The sequence below is a fragment of the Cupressus sempervirens genome, chromosome 3 (assembly GCF_028749045.1).
Source record: "Cupressus sempervirens isolate cs-2001-9-10 chromosome 3, ASM2874904v1, whole genome shotgun sequence".
Classification (NCBI taxonomy): Eukaryota; Viridiplantae; Streptophyta; class Pinopsida; order Cupressales; family Cupressaceae; genus Cupressus; species Cupressus sempervirens.
The window spans coordinates 839,113,496-839,130,060 of record NC_143120.1 but is presented as its reverse complement, the minus strand read 5'-3'; the positions used below and the strand labels follow the sequence as shown (position 1 = coordinate 839,130,060).

At 34.1% G+C, this 16,565-nt stretch overlaps 1 protein-coding gene across 6 annotated transcripts in view; it reads right to left on the bottom strand.

Moving 5' to 3' along the window:
* The window catches only part of SIS3 (SUGAR-INSENSITIVE 3), a 124,578-nt gene that overhangs the window by 84,440 nt on the left and 23,573 nt on the right, over positions 1–16,565 (bottom strand). For 2 of the 6 annotated variants that reach the window (XM_089822115.1, XM_089822114.1), the window contains 3 exons: positions 4,995–5,033; positions 3,475–3,541; positions 3,251–3,334 (listed from right to left, as the gene is read on the bottom strand). In XM_089822115.1, the coding sequence (XP_089678241.1) occupies positions 3,251–3,334; positions 3,475–3,541; positions 4,995–5,031 (188 nt within the window). In that variant the 5' untranslated portion in view covers positions 5,032–5,033. Of the gene's footprint in view, positions 1–3,250; positions 3,335–3,474; positions 3,542–4,994; positions 5,034–5,404; positions 5,604–16,565 lie in introns of all 6 variants that reach the window. The other 4 variants (XM_089822112.1, XM_089822113.1, XM_089822116.1 and 1 more) reach the window with 3 other exon arrangements.

The following is a 16,565-nucleotide window of genomic DNA, read 5'->3' as shown; positions in this document are numbered from 1 at the left end:
TATCTTATCGATAGGATCACTGCAAATGTAATGGCACTACATCTTCAGTATGTTTTTTCCAAGGGCAGCGATCTCTCTCTTATTTTGTGGAAGACACATGGAGAGACATGTCCCTTCATGAGACATGTCTATTCATTATTATTTATTTAATATAATAATTATTATATATATCACACACACACATATATCTTCAATTTAGTCTCATGGGTTTACATTAACATTGGTAATATTAGGAATGGCAAAGTTTAAGGATATCTTTGATCAAAAGATCTCCACCATTTTGATATCATAAGTAGTGGCCTCCAGAATATCAACACATGATATTCACCAAGTACTCAAAGTAATGGCCTACAGAATATCAAAACATGACATTCACCAAGTACTCAATAAGGTAATGGCTTGCAGAATATCAACACATGATATTCACCAAATACCTTCAAACAACTCATAGACTGTCAAGTGAATGACATCTAACACTTATTTATTTATTTACAAGATATAATTTATCATGATTTGTTTCAACATTTACATAAAATGTATATCATGTCTTATGTTATTGTAAGATCGTCACCTTCCAATAACTTCTACAAATACAAGTGATAATCATTTGAAAGTTGTCACTTCCTCATGATGTACGCAAGGGGTAGACACATTAAAATCATACAATCACACACATGTAATTTCAAACTACCTCTGAGTATCAATCATCAGAGCTCCATCCAAAATTGCCTTTGAAGAAGTGTCAAACTCCTTCTGAATCTGATATCAATCTTCCTTTGCCAGCAAGAACATTCTCAGAGGAAAAGATCAAGGCAAATAGCTCTTATGATACATATTGAAATAAAAAATAAGAGAGACTACAACGAATAGATAAATGTAATACTCAAGGAAAATACTTCTTTGCATGATTCATTCTCTTGGTACTAATATCAACACTCCCTCTAAAATTATAAACCTGAACCATATATATCTTCTATATTTTGCACACACATTCTCCTGACAGTTCTTATTTCTTTTTATGTTTTTAATATGTAGGTGTTGAGGACTTTAACTCCTTACAGGTGCTACAAAGTCAATGGCGAATCTGAGTTGCATGTGATTCAGTCCTCCTCCCTTTTTCTTGGAATGGAAGTACATGTTATTGGTGTTAATAGTGGTTTACCACATAGGGATCATAAACTTCTTCCCTCTACATGATGGACAACTTCAGAAATGAATAAGTATATGGTCTGCTTTACCAATGACTTACTATACACTCCTCCTTGTAGACTTTATTCGGCAGGTTATATGGTCATGTCAACTTGCTTAGAAATCCCAAACTACATCCTTCTCTTTTGTCAAATAGGTAGTGGTGGGTCCCCCTTGTTTATTTATGTACAATGTATTAGCTATTGTCCGCTTTGTTCATTTAAATGCATTCAATGTAATATGTGTTCCATCCCCTTCCACTTATGAGACCTTCGTTCTCTACGTACTCAGATCTTTTCCTTTAATGCATTAGGCACATTAGATTGGAAGCAAGCGTTTGCGTTTTTATCGCTGTGTAGCGGTGATAAGTAAGCCCTGTTTTTGTCATTCGCTGACCTGCCACTTTGTATTACCTTTTGTGCACGCAGAAAATGTCCTGTCCTTGCAATGGTTTCTGTCTTTGTCCAGCAGATGATATGGTCAGTTTGATGTTAGATATTCAATTGACATTGACTTCCTCTGTTGTCCACGTCAAGTAGGGGATTGGATTTCTTTGTTTCTTGCTTCCACTTTAAATTATTTACCTTTCAGTCCACTTCAGATTTCCATCAAGAGCCTGCTGTATATCTTTCATGGGGCTTCATCTGATAACAAATATTAAAATTGTTTGTTATTTTAATGATACGGCTATTGCCTCTATTTACGTTGAAGTTTAAACATACAGTCACTTCTAGTGCCATTAATTTGTCTATTCAATCTTTCTCTTCATACCCATCTGTCCATCAAAGTTGACTGTATATTATTGTCCATTTATCACTGAGACCGTGTATATTTAATCGCTGCTGCTGTATCCATTTCAAACATTCATCAAATATAACGTAGCCTCTGATGCAATAAGGAATGATCTTCAAACTTACTGATTTCTCCAATAAGATTCAAATACACAGAAATACACCTTAGTCACTTATTGAATTTTACAGGCTACCAGAGAACCTGCTCGGATACCATGTTAGTTTTATTAGAGTCGCTGCAAATGTAATGGCACTGCATCTTCAGTATGTGTTTTCCAAGGGCAGCGATCTCTCTCTTATATTGTAGAAGACCCATGGAAAGATATGTCCCTTCATGGGACATATCGAAGGGACATATCTATTCATTATTATTTAATTAATATAACAACTGATTATATATATATATATCTCAGATATATAATATATATCTTCAATTTAGTCTCATGGGTTTATCCAACTAAAGCTACCAAACATTAACATTTTGGAGTATTGCATGGTTTCTACATTTCCTCACTTAGACTAGGATTTCATTTCATGTTGATTAGAAATAGTGTTTAGTTGAATAGAAGATATTTTGAATATATATTTGGTTCTTATAGATCAATAGCTGTTTATTGATTGTAAGTTTTCCTTGCGTGATCAAATGACATATTTAGCAGCTTTATTTCAATTACTGCTTGCACATTGATGTCCATCGATGGATGGTGTTAATGGAATGGTAATAGTTTGAACATCTTACATCTACCTTAGGAGATCGCCCTAGCTTAGCTGGTGTTGATGGCTGAACTAGTTCTAGCAGATTCAGAAAGATGTTTTTTGTTTCTTGCATTCTGGGAGTAGAATAGTTTTCTAAACCCTATCCTTTTGCAATTTGTTTGGTTTGAACCGTATATGTCCCTTTGTAATACCCATCATACCACATAACTACAGCTGGATGGAAGTCCACAATAAGAAGGAACTATGGGGTTGTCTCATTTGATCACATAATCCATATACATTTTCTAGCATATGAGCATCCTTAATTCAAGAGAGAATTGGAGATTTGGTGTTCCATTTGGAAAACTGAGTATTTGATTTTGCATGCTGTAGTGGCATACAAATCACATCAACAAGGTTATTATTTTCTTATAAGTGCACAATATGGACTCTTTAATGACTTGAGTTGCAAAATACATTGCACCAAACAGGGCCAAAAGTAATGGTACAATTCATATTTGCATAATATTTATTTATTTTTCTGCAAAATTATCAGGAGTTTGTACAAATGGGACCTCAACTTACAAACCCATTCCTGCTGCCAACCCATTGTCCACAAACATAAGAACCCGAAATATAAATACTGCAGTGTAGTCCACCTGAATTGCAAAAATCAAACAAGTTAAATCAACTAGAATTCTATCAAATTGTGAAGGGCATTAGTGAATTACATAAAAAAGAAATATTTTAACATTTAAGGATTACAAAAGTAAAGAATCTGTAAGAACTGAATATTTACCACAATCCATATGTGCAAAGGGTAGGTACAAGGATGGTACCGCTTCCAATTGATTGAGACAATAATTCTGCAGGCCAAGCTATCAAGGAAGACAATAGAAGGATGTGGATTGCCCGGCTTGTATTTCTTATTACAGAAACAGTTTGCCTTTTTCTTTTTCTTTTTAAATCATGCATAGCCATAAACCATATATGTAATGGCTTTTGCACTTAAATATTTTTCATTATCAATTTATAATTACATGAAGTATGAAAGTTATATTATAGTTTTATTCTGCTGGTATCAAGCCAAAGGCTGTAAGCACTTAAATATCAAATTCATTCTATTTCTAAAAATAATGCCAACAACTTTATCATCAGGTTGATTCTTCAGTAAAAAACCACTTCATACTCTTTGTGAATACTAAGTTATTAATTCAATCATCAGATGGAAACTAGCTTCCAAGTTTAGCTCTTCAAGAAGCAACGATTTTGGCCATGTCCTGCATTATAACTTATTGTTCCGCATCACCTGTCTGTACACTGTACCCTGGAAATTTTACATAAAATACTCAATCTCAGATGTAAAGGCTCTTCACACTATTGCCGACTATAAAAAAACTTTTAGCAGCTTTACTAAACAGAGGGATTGATTTCCTGAATAAGCAATGCACACCTAAAAGAATGTTAGCAGTATAAGAACAGCTGAGGCACATTGCCTTGACTTTTGATCCCCCTCTGAAGGAGAAGAATAAGATCTTTCTGTATGAAGAACCCAAGCAACAGTGATAAATGTAAAACTAAGCGTACAAGGTGAAATTATTGACCTTCAATTATATGCAAACCATGGGTGAATTTTTCATGAGGCTATGGCAACATACAAACAGTGAAAATTTTAACCTTCTAACTCCTTGACCTCTAAAGGGAAAAAATCAAGTATACACCACAAATATTATTTCATGGCTTACCCATACAACAACTGCCTAGTTACAGATCAATGTGTATATCCCCTGTAAACCAGTCCACAAAAATTCCAATTTGATGATGTTGAGGAATTATTTTGTCTCCCATTGGCAATGAGTCCACATTCCATGAAGCATCATGGAAACAGACTCCAATGTAAACTTGTCGAGTGAAAAGGACAATTTCATGCCTTGTTGCAAACTTTAGTCTACAAGTTTAACAAACATCATCACTTGTGCTCCAAATGTGTGTGAAACAACATACATGAGTACCAATCATAGACCAGGACACATTTAGCAAAATCTTACTCCTATTCAAATTTTAACATTTTATGATCTTCAATTTTACGGTTAGCTATTTTCCATAATTTTTTTTCTCTCCAGTCAGTACTTTTGAAACCCTGGCAAATGATTGCTGTTCAGGATTCTTGCAACACTAAATCAAACTCTGGCCAAGCTTTAAATTACTGTTACCATTTACATTCACAACAATAACTGCATAGAAGACAGTAGTAACAATGTACTATAAATATATAATTTCCCTTTAATAAGACTGAACAAAAATATATAGAAAGGATACGCACTGGTGGCAAGCATTGAGAGGAAGAAGCCATCATACCTGAAACACGAAAAAGGAAAGGTTAAAAAGACCTTCACTAAAGCGCATTGGTTCACCTTCTCATTTGAAAAATGTTTGACATAGAAGTGTAACGTTTTGAGAACCTATTCATACTACTTGGGATAATGACATGTAGCAAAACTATGTGATGCATCAAAGAATTCATACTACATGAAATGACTTGAGAAACACAATTCTTGAGTCTAAATTCTAACAATCAGGCTGTGGAGGTATCCTACAAAGTAATGCACTCTTTGTCTAAGTGTGTTAATGCTGCTGATAAGAAAGCCCAGCTTGGATGGCGACACAAACCACAATTCAAAAAAATCACTAAATTCTATTTGTCAAAATATAAAAATATTGGGGTTCACCACTAAGTGTGTTGGTTAAGTGGTGGTGTTGATATCGTCCCCACCCAGGTTCAAACCCCAGCCTGACAATTTTGATCGTGGACTTGTGCTTTGCTGATCCAATGTGTTCATGGGTTTGAGCCTCGGCTTTGTAATAAGGGGATGAAGTCCCCCAGTTATGGCCTCACTGGTTCATTGCTCCAGGCCAAAAGCGTTTCACCTGGACCCAGAGGGCGTGTCAGTGCCCATGTCACCAGTTATGTTAAAACGTTTACCCAGTACTTTTTTTTAAAACTAACATAAACATTAAAAAATATAGAAGAATTCGCATGCACTCATGAATGCAAAGAACAAAAAGGTACTGGACTGGAAGCTTAATCTGCCCATGTCCATTACGTTAAGAAGTTTATAATTTCCATAAGGATGGATTTTTTAAAACCTGATAAAAAGAGTAAAATTCTAGCTTTCACAGGGAGCTTTTATTCTAATGTTCATCTCTTGTATATTAAAAATCATTCATCTTCTAATATACCTATAAAACAAGTTGCATTTTTATGAACAATATAGAAAAAATCATACAAGTTACAAGACTCGAGTTAGAGAAAAACACTTAAAACACTTTTGTAGAGAACAGAACGTAACATGTATCCAGGAGTCTGCATGCAAGTGCAGAATGGGAAATGAACCAAATGAGTATCCTTGCTACCCAAGTGATGCTCGAATCATTTAAAATGAATATTCTTTCTTGTATCTCTTGTAGAAGCCCAAATGATGACAAGAAGTGCTGTCATTATATGCCCTCAAGATCCTCTCCCTTATCTTAAATTCTAGTATGAGAAACGCCTCATGTTTTTAAATGATGAGCTCATCAACCACCTTAAATCATCATATTACAATGTCCCTTCCAAAAAGTCATTAGCAAAACATACTCAGCCATTATAAAAGATTTACAATCAGCTAATATCTCAGTTATAGAACAAAAATGAGGCTTCCTAGAAAGTGCATCAATCACCACATCACTATTCCCTTTTACATAATATCAAAATCATAAGCTTAAATTTGCTTACCCATTTTTGCTGCCTATCTTTCAAATCCCTTTGGTTGAGGAAGAATTTCAGACTGTTATGGCATGTTCCACAAACCAAATGTTGTCAAATTTTGGCTAAAGCATGCATAATAGCCAACATCTCCTTGTCATAGAAAGCGAAATTCCGTTCAGCCTCCTTGAACTTCATACTCTCATATACTATGGGGTGTTCACTTTGCATTAAGATTGCTCAAATGCCTTCTCCTAAAGCATTACATTCTAGAACATAAGGAAGAGAGAAATCTGAAATTGCCAAAACAGGACATGAACATATTATCTCCTTAAGTTTATCAGAAGTTTGTTGGATTGTTGGACTCCAAGAGAATGCTCCTTTCTTTGTGCAAATTTGTCAAAGAAGTTGCAAGTTGTGAGAGCCCTTCAAAAAACTTCTGTAATAGTTACAAAGCCCCACAAGCCCTCTCAAATTTGTCATATTCCTTGATCTGGGCCAACCCTAGATTGCCTTGATCTTCTCCTCATCCACACTGACACCTTGAGCACTAATCTTCCACCCCAAATATAAAGTTTCGTTAAACTCAATCTCTAGTTTTGAGACCCTTTGCATAAAAAGAATGCTGCTCAAATATGCCATGCACCTCATCTAAATGCTTCAAATGATCCTCCCACATCTTGTTGTAAATCAAAATGTCATCAATGAAAACTAAAATGAATTTCCTCAACTGAAGGATGAACATCAAGTTCATGCATGACTAGAAGGTGGCAGTTGCGTTGGTTATGCCAAATGGATGACCAAAAACTCATAATGCCCATAATGACACCTAAAATTGTTTTAAGCAGATCCTCATCCCTTACCTTAATTTAATCATGCCTTGAACGCAAATAAATCTTGGAGTAATACATTGCTCCATAAAGCTCATCAATCAATTCATCGATCTTGGGCATAGGATGGCAATTCTTGGTTGACATTTTGTTGAGGGCTCTATAATTAATACACATCATCATGGTCCTATTGTCATATCCCTATTTTGAAATAGAATTTTAATAATAATTAGATTATACAATGTTAGTAAATAAATAATGATAATAGAGTTATATTAAAACTAATACTAAAATATAAAAATAGGAGATAATTATTATTTAATCTATATTATGAATGAAATCATATTTAATAGGATATTTTAAATAATTAAAAATAATAAAATCAAAATGAATAAATAAAGAAATTAAATTAAATACAATAGACAATATTGTAGAAAGTGTGTTAACTTTCTAAATAGAAATAAATAATATATTAATAATAAACACAAATAAGTAAGAAAATAAATAATATAACATAGATAATATAAATTAACTAAATCTAATGAAAAGTCAAGATATATTTAACAAATAGACACCACTCCTTAAAATTGAGATATAAAAGGGAAGAGAATTTATTTTAGAGAGGAAAAAAAGGAAGAGGAGAAGATGGGAGTTCAAAAAGGAAAAATGAAAGAGAAATATAATATGAAGAAAATAAGAAAGTGACTTTTTGATAAGGTTCTGACTCTTGAGAAAGAAGAAACAAAAAGAGCCAAATAAGGATCCAAATGGACCACACAAAGAGAAAGGTAAGAAAGGTATGTTTATGGATTATATTTATAAAGGTGGAATTTGAAATGGATAACACACATGATTTAATAGTTAAAGATTTAATATCAAGAGAGTCCCTTTTGAAGGAAGAGTAATCTTAATATGGTTAATTGTTTAAGATCAAGAGAGTCCTTTTGAGAAGAGAGTGATCTTAATAGCTTAAGATCAAGAGAGTCTCATTAGAAGAGAGTGATCTTAATTCAGTTATAAGGGTGGAATTTTCCGTAGATGTTAACATATGCATGTGTCAAGGGCCCTAGATAGAGAAAGTCTCTTCTAGGAAGGACCTTAAAGGGAGCACTTCATAGAAGACGGAGAAGTAACCAGGGATCTAGGGATCCTCAAGAGGGTTATTGATCCTGATGTGGAGACGTCTTTAAGTTTGGGTTAAGATAGAGGGTAGAATAGTGAAATATATTTTATTATTGTATAAATTCTAACATTGGTTTTGCAAATATTATTGTCCTTGCTAGTGGGGACATTACAGTGGTATCAAAGCATGATTTTGTCGTCTTGTAGGGTTAAAGAGGATCTAGAAAAATAATTTATATGAAAGGCTAATGTAAAAAGTTACTGACTATTAGAAAGGATTCAAGCATATCCAATAGCAATGTAAGAATTTAGACTAAAAGAAATGTTTATTTAAAATCAAGAGAAGAAATTATCTAATTGCTTGAGGACAAGCAATTTGAGGAAGGGTGAACTGTCATATCCCTATTTTGAGATAGAATTTTAATAATAATTAGATTATACATTGTTAGTAAATAAATAATGATAATAGAGTTATATTAAAATTAATACTAAAATATAAAAATAGGAGATAATTATTATTTAATCTATATTATGAATGAAATCATATTCAGTATGATATTTCAAATAATTAAAAATAATAAAATCAAAATGAATAAATAAAGAAATTAAATTAAATACAAGAGACAATATTGTAGAAAGTATTTTAACTTTCTAAATAGAAATAAATAATATATTAATAATAAACACAAATAAGTAAGAAAATAAATTATATAACATAGATAATATAAATTAACTAAATCTAATGAAAAGTCAAGAGATATTTAACAAATAGACATGACTCCTTAAAATTGAGATATAAAAGGGAAGAGAGTTTATTTTAGAGAGGAAAAAAAAGGAAGAGGAGAAGGTAGGAGTTCAAAAAGGAAAAATGAAAGAGAAATATAATATAAAGAAAATAAGAGAGTGACTTTTTGAAAAGGTTGTGACTCTTGAGAAAAAAGAAACAAAAAGAGCCAAATAAGGATCCAAATGGACCACACAAAGAGGAAAGTAAGAGAGGTATAACACACATGACTTAATAGTTAAAGATTTAAGATCAAGAGAGTCCCTTTTGAGGGAAGAGTGATCTTAATATGGTTAATTGTTTAAGATCAAGAGAGTCCTTTTGGGAAGAGAGTGATCTTAATAGCTTAAGATCAAGAGAGTCCCATTAGGAAGAGAGTGATCTTAATTCAGTTATAAGGCTGGAATATTTCGTAGATGTTAACATACGCATATGTGTCAAGGGCCCTAGATAGAGAAAGTCTCTTCTAGGAAAGACCTTAAAAAGAGCACTTCACGGAAGACGGAGAAGTAACCGGGGATCTAAGGATCCTCAAGAGGGTTTTTGATCCTGATGTGGAGACGTCTTTAAGGTTGGGTTAAGATAGAGGGTAGAATAGTGAAATATATTTTATTATTGTATAAATTCTAACATTGGTTCTGCAGATATTATTGTCCTTGCTAGTGGGGACATTACAACTATCCATCTTGAATAAAACTATGCATGAAACAAATGGGCTTAACTAGGCTTTATATGCCCCACATCCAATAGGTCTTTGTTTGGCTTCTAAACTTCTTCCTTGTAAATCTTTGGATGACAATATAGAGTTGTAATGACCAGTCTTGCTCCTTCCTTGAGCTCAATCATATGCCAAAAACCTTTGCATGACAATAGTCCATAAGGAATGTCATTGAAGAGCTTTTAATGCTTGTCGAAGATGAACTAAATTTTCAAAATGTAGGATCTCAATCTTCCTTGCTTTGAAGGGAGTGTGTCTCTAATTAAACATTTCGCTACTCGCGCCACTTGGTCTTTACAAAAAGTTTGCTACATCCTCTTAGCTGAAACTATCATGGGTCCACTATCAGAATGAACATGTAGGACTACCTTCTAACCATTATATTCGAATGATAACTCCATAGTCCAATAAATTTGTTCATATTTTTCAAATGAGTGCATCCATTGCTCTCCTAAAATCACCTTTATATCTCCCAAACTGATAATATAGAAATCATCTTTCATCATATACTCTCCCATAGTAGACTCCATTTGTGGAATCTTCTTATTACAACAAAGAATTGTCCCATTAGCAACTATAACATTAAACCCTTTAGAATCCTCCATCTTCAAACCCAATATATTTGCTAGCCATTCATCAATGTAATTCAGTGACCCCACTATCAATAAGAATTGTTAGCTTTTTTCTCCGCAAAACTCCTCTCAAATGGAAAGCATTATATCTTGGGGACCTTAAAGGAGCTACAAGAGTACCTCCTAGATGCTCTCCTCCTTGGTGTTCATGCTCAATACCTCCTCGGTTTCAAGCTCAACATTTTTTGTATCCCCAACACTACCTCTATGTAATGCATTTGATCTTTCCCAAATACCTATGCCCTAATTGCCAAGGATATCTACATGAGAAACATAGTTGATTCCTTCATAATTCATTCTTAAATGCCTCTGATTGATTTGGTCTAGGAGACGATACCTTGGGAGGCAGTTTGTTCTTTTAGAATGGTCTCTTTGGCAAACATAGGAGGCTCTTTCTTGGAGTAGAATCTATCCTTAGTCATCGAGTCCTCCACATTAAGAGCTCTCTCGATGGCTTTTTGTCATGAACATAGATCAATTGCCTTTACTAAATCATTGAGGACTCGGCCAAACCTTCTACAAAAGGACTATGCATCTTCTTTCCATCACATCTTAGAATTAATTACGACAAGCCTTTGAAAATCTGCTACATATTGATCCACCTTGCCCTCTTGCTTCAGTTGTTCTAACTTGTTGAAATGAAATTCTAGATCTCTTCTATCAAATCTATCTGTCAGTTTTTGGCTGAAGTCTTCCAAAGTGGTGATTAACTTATGCCCAGTATTACCATATCATGATACCACCATTTGTAAGCTATGCCTTTAAGAAGCAAGGAAGCAAACTTGATAGCCTCTTCTTCAAGCACTAGGTTTACTGAAATGTCTATGTAATTTCTGCAACCATGCTTTGGCTGAGGAACCACCAAACCCATTAAAAGTTGGAATACTGATCTATCCCAAATGCAGTTGAATATCTTTCCTTTCCTTGTAGCTACTTTGCATGTGCCCACTCCTTGTCTCCGTCTCATTGAATATTGTGAAGGTCATGCCTCTATTTATGGCAATGCTTAAGATATACTATTCAGCATGAAGCCTTGCCATTTCATCCTCTAGATCCAATTGCTCTTCCTCTCTACTTGCTGCTCCTTTTTCAAGAAACTTAGTACTGAAAATTTTTGTATTGGTTGAAGCTTTCTCACTCTCAAAACTACTAGCTTTGTATAGGCCTATCAGCGCTCAATTGCTGGTTCAATCCCTTTCGAACTTGGACCCAACTTGGAATCCCTCACGCTGGTCTAAACCTCTTTGGTCTCCCTAACAAATTCCTGAGCATTACCATCTTCGTTGGCACTAATGGCAGCCTCCTTCTCACGTTGCTCATAAAGCTAATCTCTATCACTCATTGATCACCCTTAGGCTTATAGGACGCCAACCTCTGATACCATAGAAATATACCAAACAAAATAGACCATTTATCACCAACAGGCTTATAGGATGCCAAGCTCTGATACCACAAAAATATACCAAACAGAATAGTTGTAGAGCCTAAACAAAAATCAAGTTGTAGTAGTGACTCCGATACAAGTTTTGTATAATGGCACTTCAATCAAACTTATAGAAATTAGAGTATAACACATAGTACACTCACTTGAGCTTTGATAATGGAAACCGATTATATAGTACTCTACCTTTGTTCAAATCAAATACAACTAAACGTACACATTTTACAATAACAATGATCAATTCACGTGGGTTACTCCACTTGGTTATAGGATCCACAAGCCCTTGCTTATCTAGATAGCTCGATTACAGATGTGTGCCCTGGAAGTTGTCACATTCACAACAATGGACACATCACAATGGTCAATTCGATCAGATAGGGTACATTGATTCTCTCAAAAACATCATCGTGATCAAAATTTCATGGATTCCTTGCATAGATCACCTTATATACTTTGACGGAGGAAGCTTAACAATCCTACTTAATGCATATTGTCACTACAGGTCTTGCACCCACTATCTATGCCTCAATGGTTATGGCAATCTTAGTTCTGAATGCTAAATCGCTTCACTGTAGCCTCATTTGCTTTGCTAGTAGCAAAGGAAGTAAACCCGTGGCCAAAGAACCTACCTAGTTCTCTTACTTGAATCTACCGCTCAACAATAAATGACAAAATAAAAATTGAGTAAAGGTATTGGGAGAGATTTTGTCCTATCAATGACAAGGTCTATTAGGTTTGCATCTTAGATACTCTTGCATTCGTTTAACACAAGTTATAATAAAACTCTTTTATACCTTCATTGTCGCTTCTAACCTATATTAAGAGCTAAGCCAACAAATGTTGGACCAACAACAAACTAACTTTCCACGCGGTCTACTAAAGAGCCAATTATAAACATTATTTTAAAATTATCATTTATTCATAATTTTTAGTTTATTATTTATTTAATAAGTTATTGATTTTTAATAGTTTACTGATTATTTTGTTTTAATTTATTGATTTGATGATTTAATCATTTTTATAATCAGCCTAAAGAGCAGATGATAAACAATATTTAATAGTTATCATTTATAAATTATTCATAATTTTAAATTCATCATTTATTTGAAGGTTAATGATTTTTTAATAAAATACTCCACAAATTAGGCAAGTGTTATCTAAAACTGCCACAAGGGTTACCCAACCTATAGTAAGTTTTCACACCATCACTCCATTGCAAATAGAGACCCCCTTGTTTTACTTTGCCCCTATAGCTCTTGATTTTAGGGCAAGTTTGGTTGCTCTTTTTTGGTCAATTTGAAATTGTTAAGAAGGTCGAGGTGTCAAAAGGAAGGTAAAAATCAGTTAGGTCCTTGAATTCGAATGTAGGCTTGAGGAGGCTTAATAGGGCAAAAAAGGCCAAGTATAGAGAGAGTGAGTTGCAATTATCGAGGGCAAATAAGATAAAAATGGTGAATTTTTTTCATGGAATTCTAGGATAAAACACAATTGAAATCCTCTAGCAATGGTGGAACCCGCCCCTTGCCTAGAATTTTGTCCTCGCCATACCATGATTTCAGCCCCATAAAACTCATCCAATTCTACCTTTGTGATTCGTGATGCATGTTGAACAATGAAAAGGTTAGGTCTTGAGAAAAGCAGATGGAATTAGTGTTAAGTCTTAACTTCTCAATCATGCTGGTCTAACAGTATAGATCGTATTGATCAGAGTAATAATTCTATGCCTTTCTTGTGATAGGCTATATATATGATTGCCTTGTCTTAGTAAGGTATTGGCATCTCCCTTGGGTTAATTAGATAAGTCTAAACTTGTCTTTAATTAGTTAGGATAAACACTAACTAATGACATTGTTTCTTGAGCACCGATTCTAGGAAAACTAATCAAGGCCGACCTAGATAGGGTCATGTCTCTTAGAGAGACATGCCCTTTGGTTGCATATTTATATAGGATGGGAACGTAGTTAAAGGACGCACAAATAGATCAAGTTTGCTCCCTTAAGCAATTCTGCCTAAACTTGAATACTTGCTGAGACAAAAACATTTCAGAATAACAATTAATATTGACATCTCTTCTCCAAGTTCGGATAGAAGGAAGATCATCTTCAGCAAACAATATAGAAGTTATTATCAAAGTCTGATCATATAAAATTTGCATAAACTTTATATGATATCAGAGCTCTAGTAGTCGAACCTAGGCTCTGCAAATTAAACAATCAGACTTAGTATATCTAGCATCATTCTCCTATCTTCAATGGCATACACAATCAAACCCGAGGACAGGTTTGATGGGAAAGAACACTTCGATGCTTGGAAATTCAGAATCGTGATGATTATTGAAGAAAATGATGTGAAACAATTTGTTGATAAAGCATCCAAGCTACTTGATGCTGAACCTAATAAAACTATCTGGAGTAAAGGAAATAGGAAAGCCATGTAGATCATATTAGATGGAGTAAAAAATGAAATAGTACCCATGCTAACAAAACATCAAACAGCATTTAATATGATGAATGTATTATTGAATGCATATGAGATTAACAATGCAACTAGAGTCCTCGCATTAAAAAGGCAACTAAATCATATACATATAAAGAAGGGAGAATCGATGAATTCTTACTTCCTAAGGGTTGCCAGTTTAAGAGATGAACTTGCAAGTATAGGAACCATAACTGATGACAAAGAATTAATACTGGTGGCTATAGATGGATTACCAGATTCATGGGAAACATTCGCACAAGGAGTAAGCGCTAGAGACAATCTTCCTAACTTCAATAGACTTAATGAAAATTGTATTCAGGAAGAATCTAGAAAACTTAAGAAAGGAGGAAAGTTGAAAATTGAAGACGAACAACTTCATGTTCTCAACACAAATTCCTATAAAGGTAAGAAGAAGCACTTCGAGAAGAAGGGAGAATGACAAACCTAAGAAAGATCTATCCAAAATAAAATGCTTCAAATGCGAAAAGTTTGGACACTACAAATCTAATTGCCCTGAGAACTCTAAACAATAAGTAAACTATACAAAAATTACTAGGAAAGAAGATAACTATGATCCTGAGAATCGTGTATTGTATTCAGCAATATCAAATGAAGTCTCAAGTAAGGCATGGGTGATTGATAGTGAATCATCTTGATATATTACAGGATACAAAGAAGCACTAGACTCTATATCCAAAACAAGTTAATGGAGAAGTCACCATTGGTGATAATTTGGCACATTTCGTCAAAGGAATTGGAAATTGCACCCTGAAACTAAAGACGGGTAGTGCTCTACAACTCAAAGGAGTACTACCAAGAATAAAAAAGAATCTAATCTCAGTTACAGCTCTTGAAGATGATCGACATGATGTTGCACTCATGGACAGTAAAGTAATGACCTGGTCTAAGAACTCCTCATTTAAAAAATCAAAGTTGATTGGTAAAAGAAAGGGACACTTGTATGAGCTAAATACAAAATCTTGCTAACCTATTCAAGCCTTAATTCATGAAACCGCTAATATAAACGAAATATGGCACAGAAGGTTAGGACATCTAAATTTCAAAACCTTATCAACTATGGAGAAGATGGTTATTGGTTTACCTAAACTAAATAAAGATCACTCAAGCATATGCAAAGGATGTGCTCTAGGTAAGAAAACCAAAAGTCCATTTCATGATAGCACTAGAAAAACTAACAATGTTTTGGAATTAATCCATTTAGATTTGTGTGGACTTACGTCTGTTCCTTCTCTTGGAGGATTCTGGTACTATATGCTTTTTATAGATGATTTCTCTAGAGAAACTTGGATTTACTTCTTAAAATGTAAAGAATCAAAAGAAATCCTTAAGAGATTTAAAGACTTTAAAACCATAACTGAAAACTTATCATGACATAAAATTAACTATCTTAGGACTGGTAATGGAGGGGAATCTACCTCATATTTGTTTAAATAGTTTTGTAAAGAAATGGGAATTAAGAGGGAGTATATCGTTCCTTATAACCCACAACAAAACAAGGTAGCAAAAAGGAAGAATAGAACAATTATAGAAGCTGCAAGAGCTATGATATTTGATCAAAATCTAAAATATTATCTTTGGGCAGAAGCCTCTTGTATTGTTGTCTATATTCAAAACAAAAGTCTTCACTCCTACCTTAGAGATAAAACTCCTGAAGAAGTCTTTACTAAAGTTAAACCTAATATAAGTCATCTTAGGATTTTTGGGTGGCCAGTATTTATACATCTTCCAAAAGAAAAGAGAACTAAGTTAGAACACACCGCGAGGAAAGGTACTTTTGTTGGGTATAGTGAAACATCTAAAGCATATAGGATTTTCATACCTGGTCAGAAAAATATTGAACTTAGTAGGGATATAATATTCGAAGAAGATTTAGCATTCAAAAGAGCCCTAAGTTTTGGAGATCCCTCTCCCTTACCTAGTTTTGAAGAAAATACTGAATATGAGTCTTAGAGGGAGAACATTGAAAAAAGTTGAAGATGAAATTCAAAATCTCAATCTTGAGGAAACTCAAAATTCAAAGAAAAGACCACTTTGGGCCATTAAGACAGTAGAGGAAGCACAAGACTTCGCTACACCATCTGAAACCTCCAAAGAGCAAAAGACCCAAAAGATTTTCTAG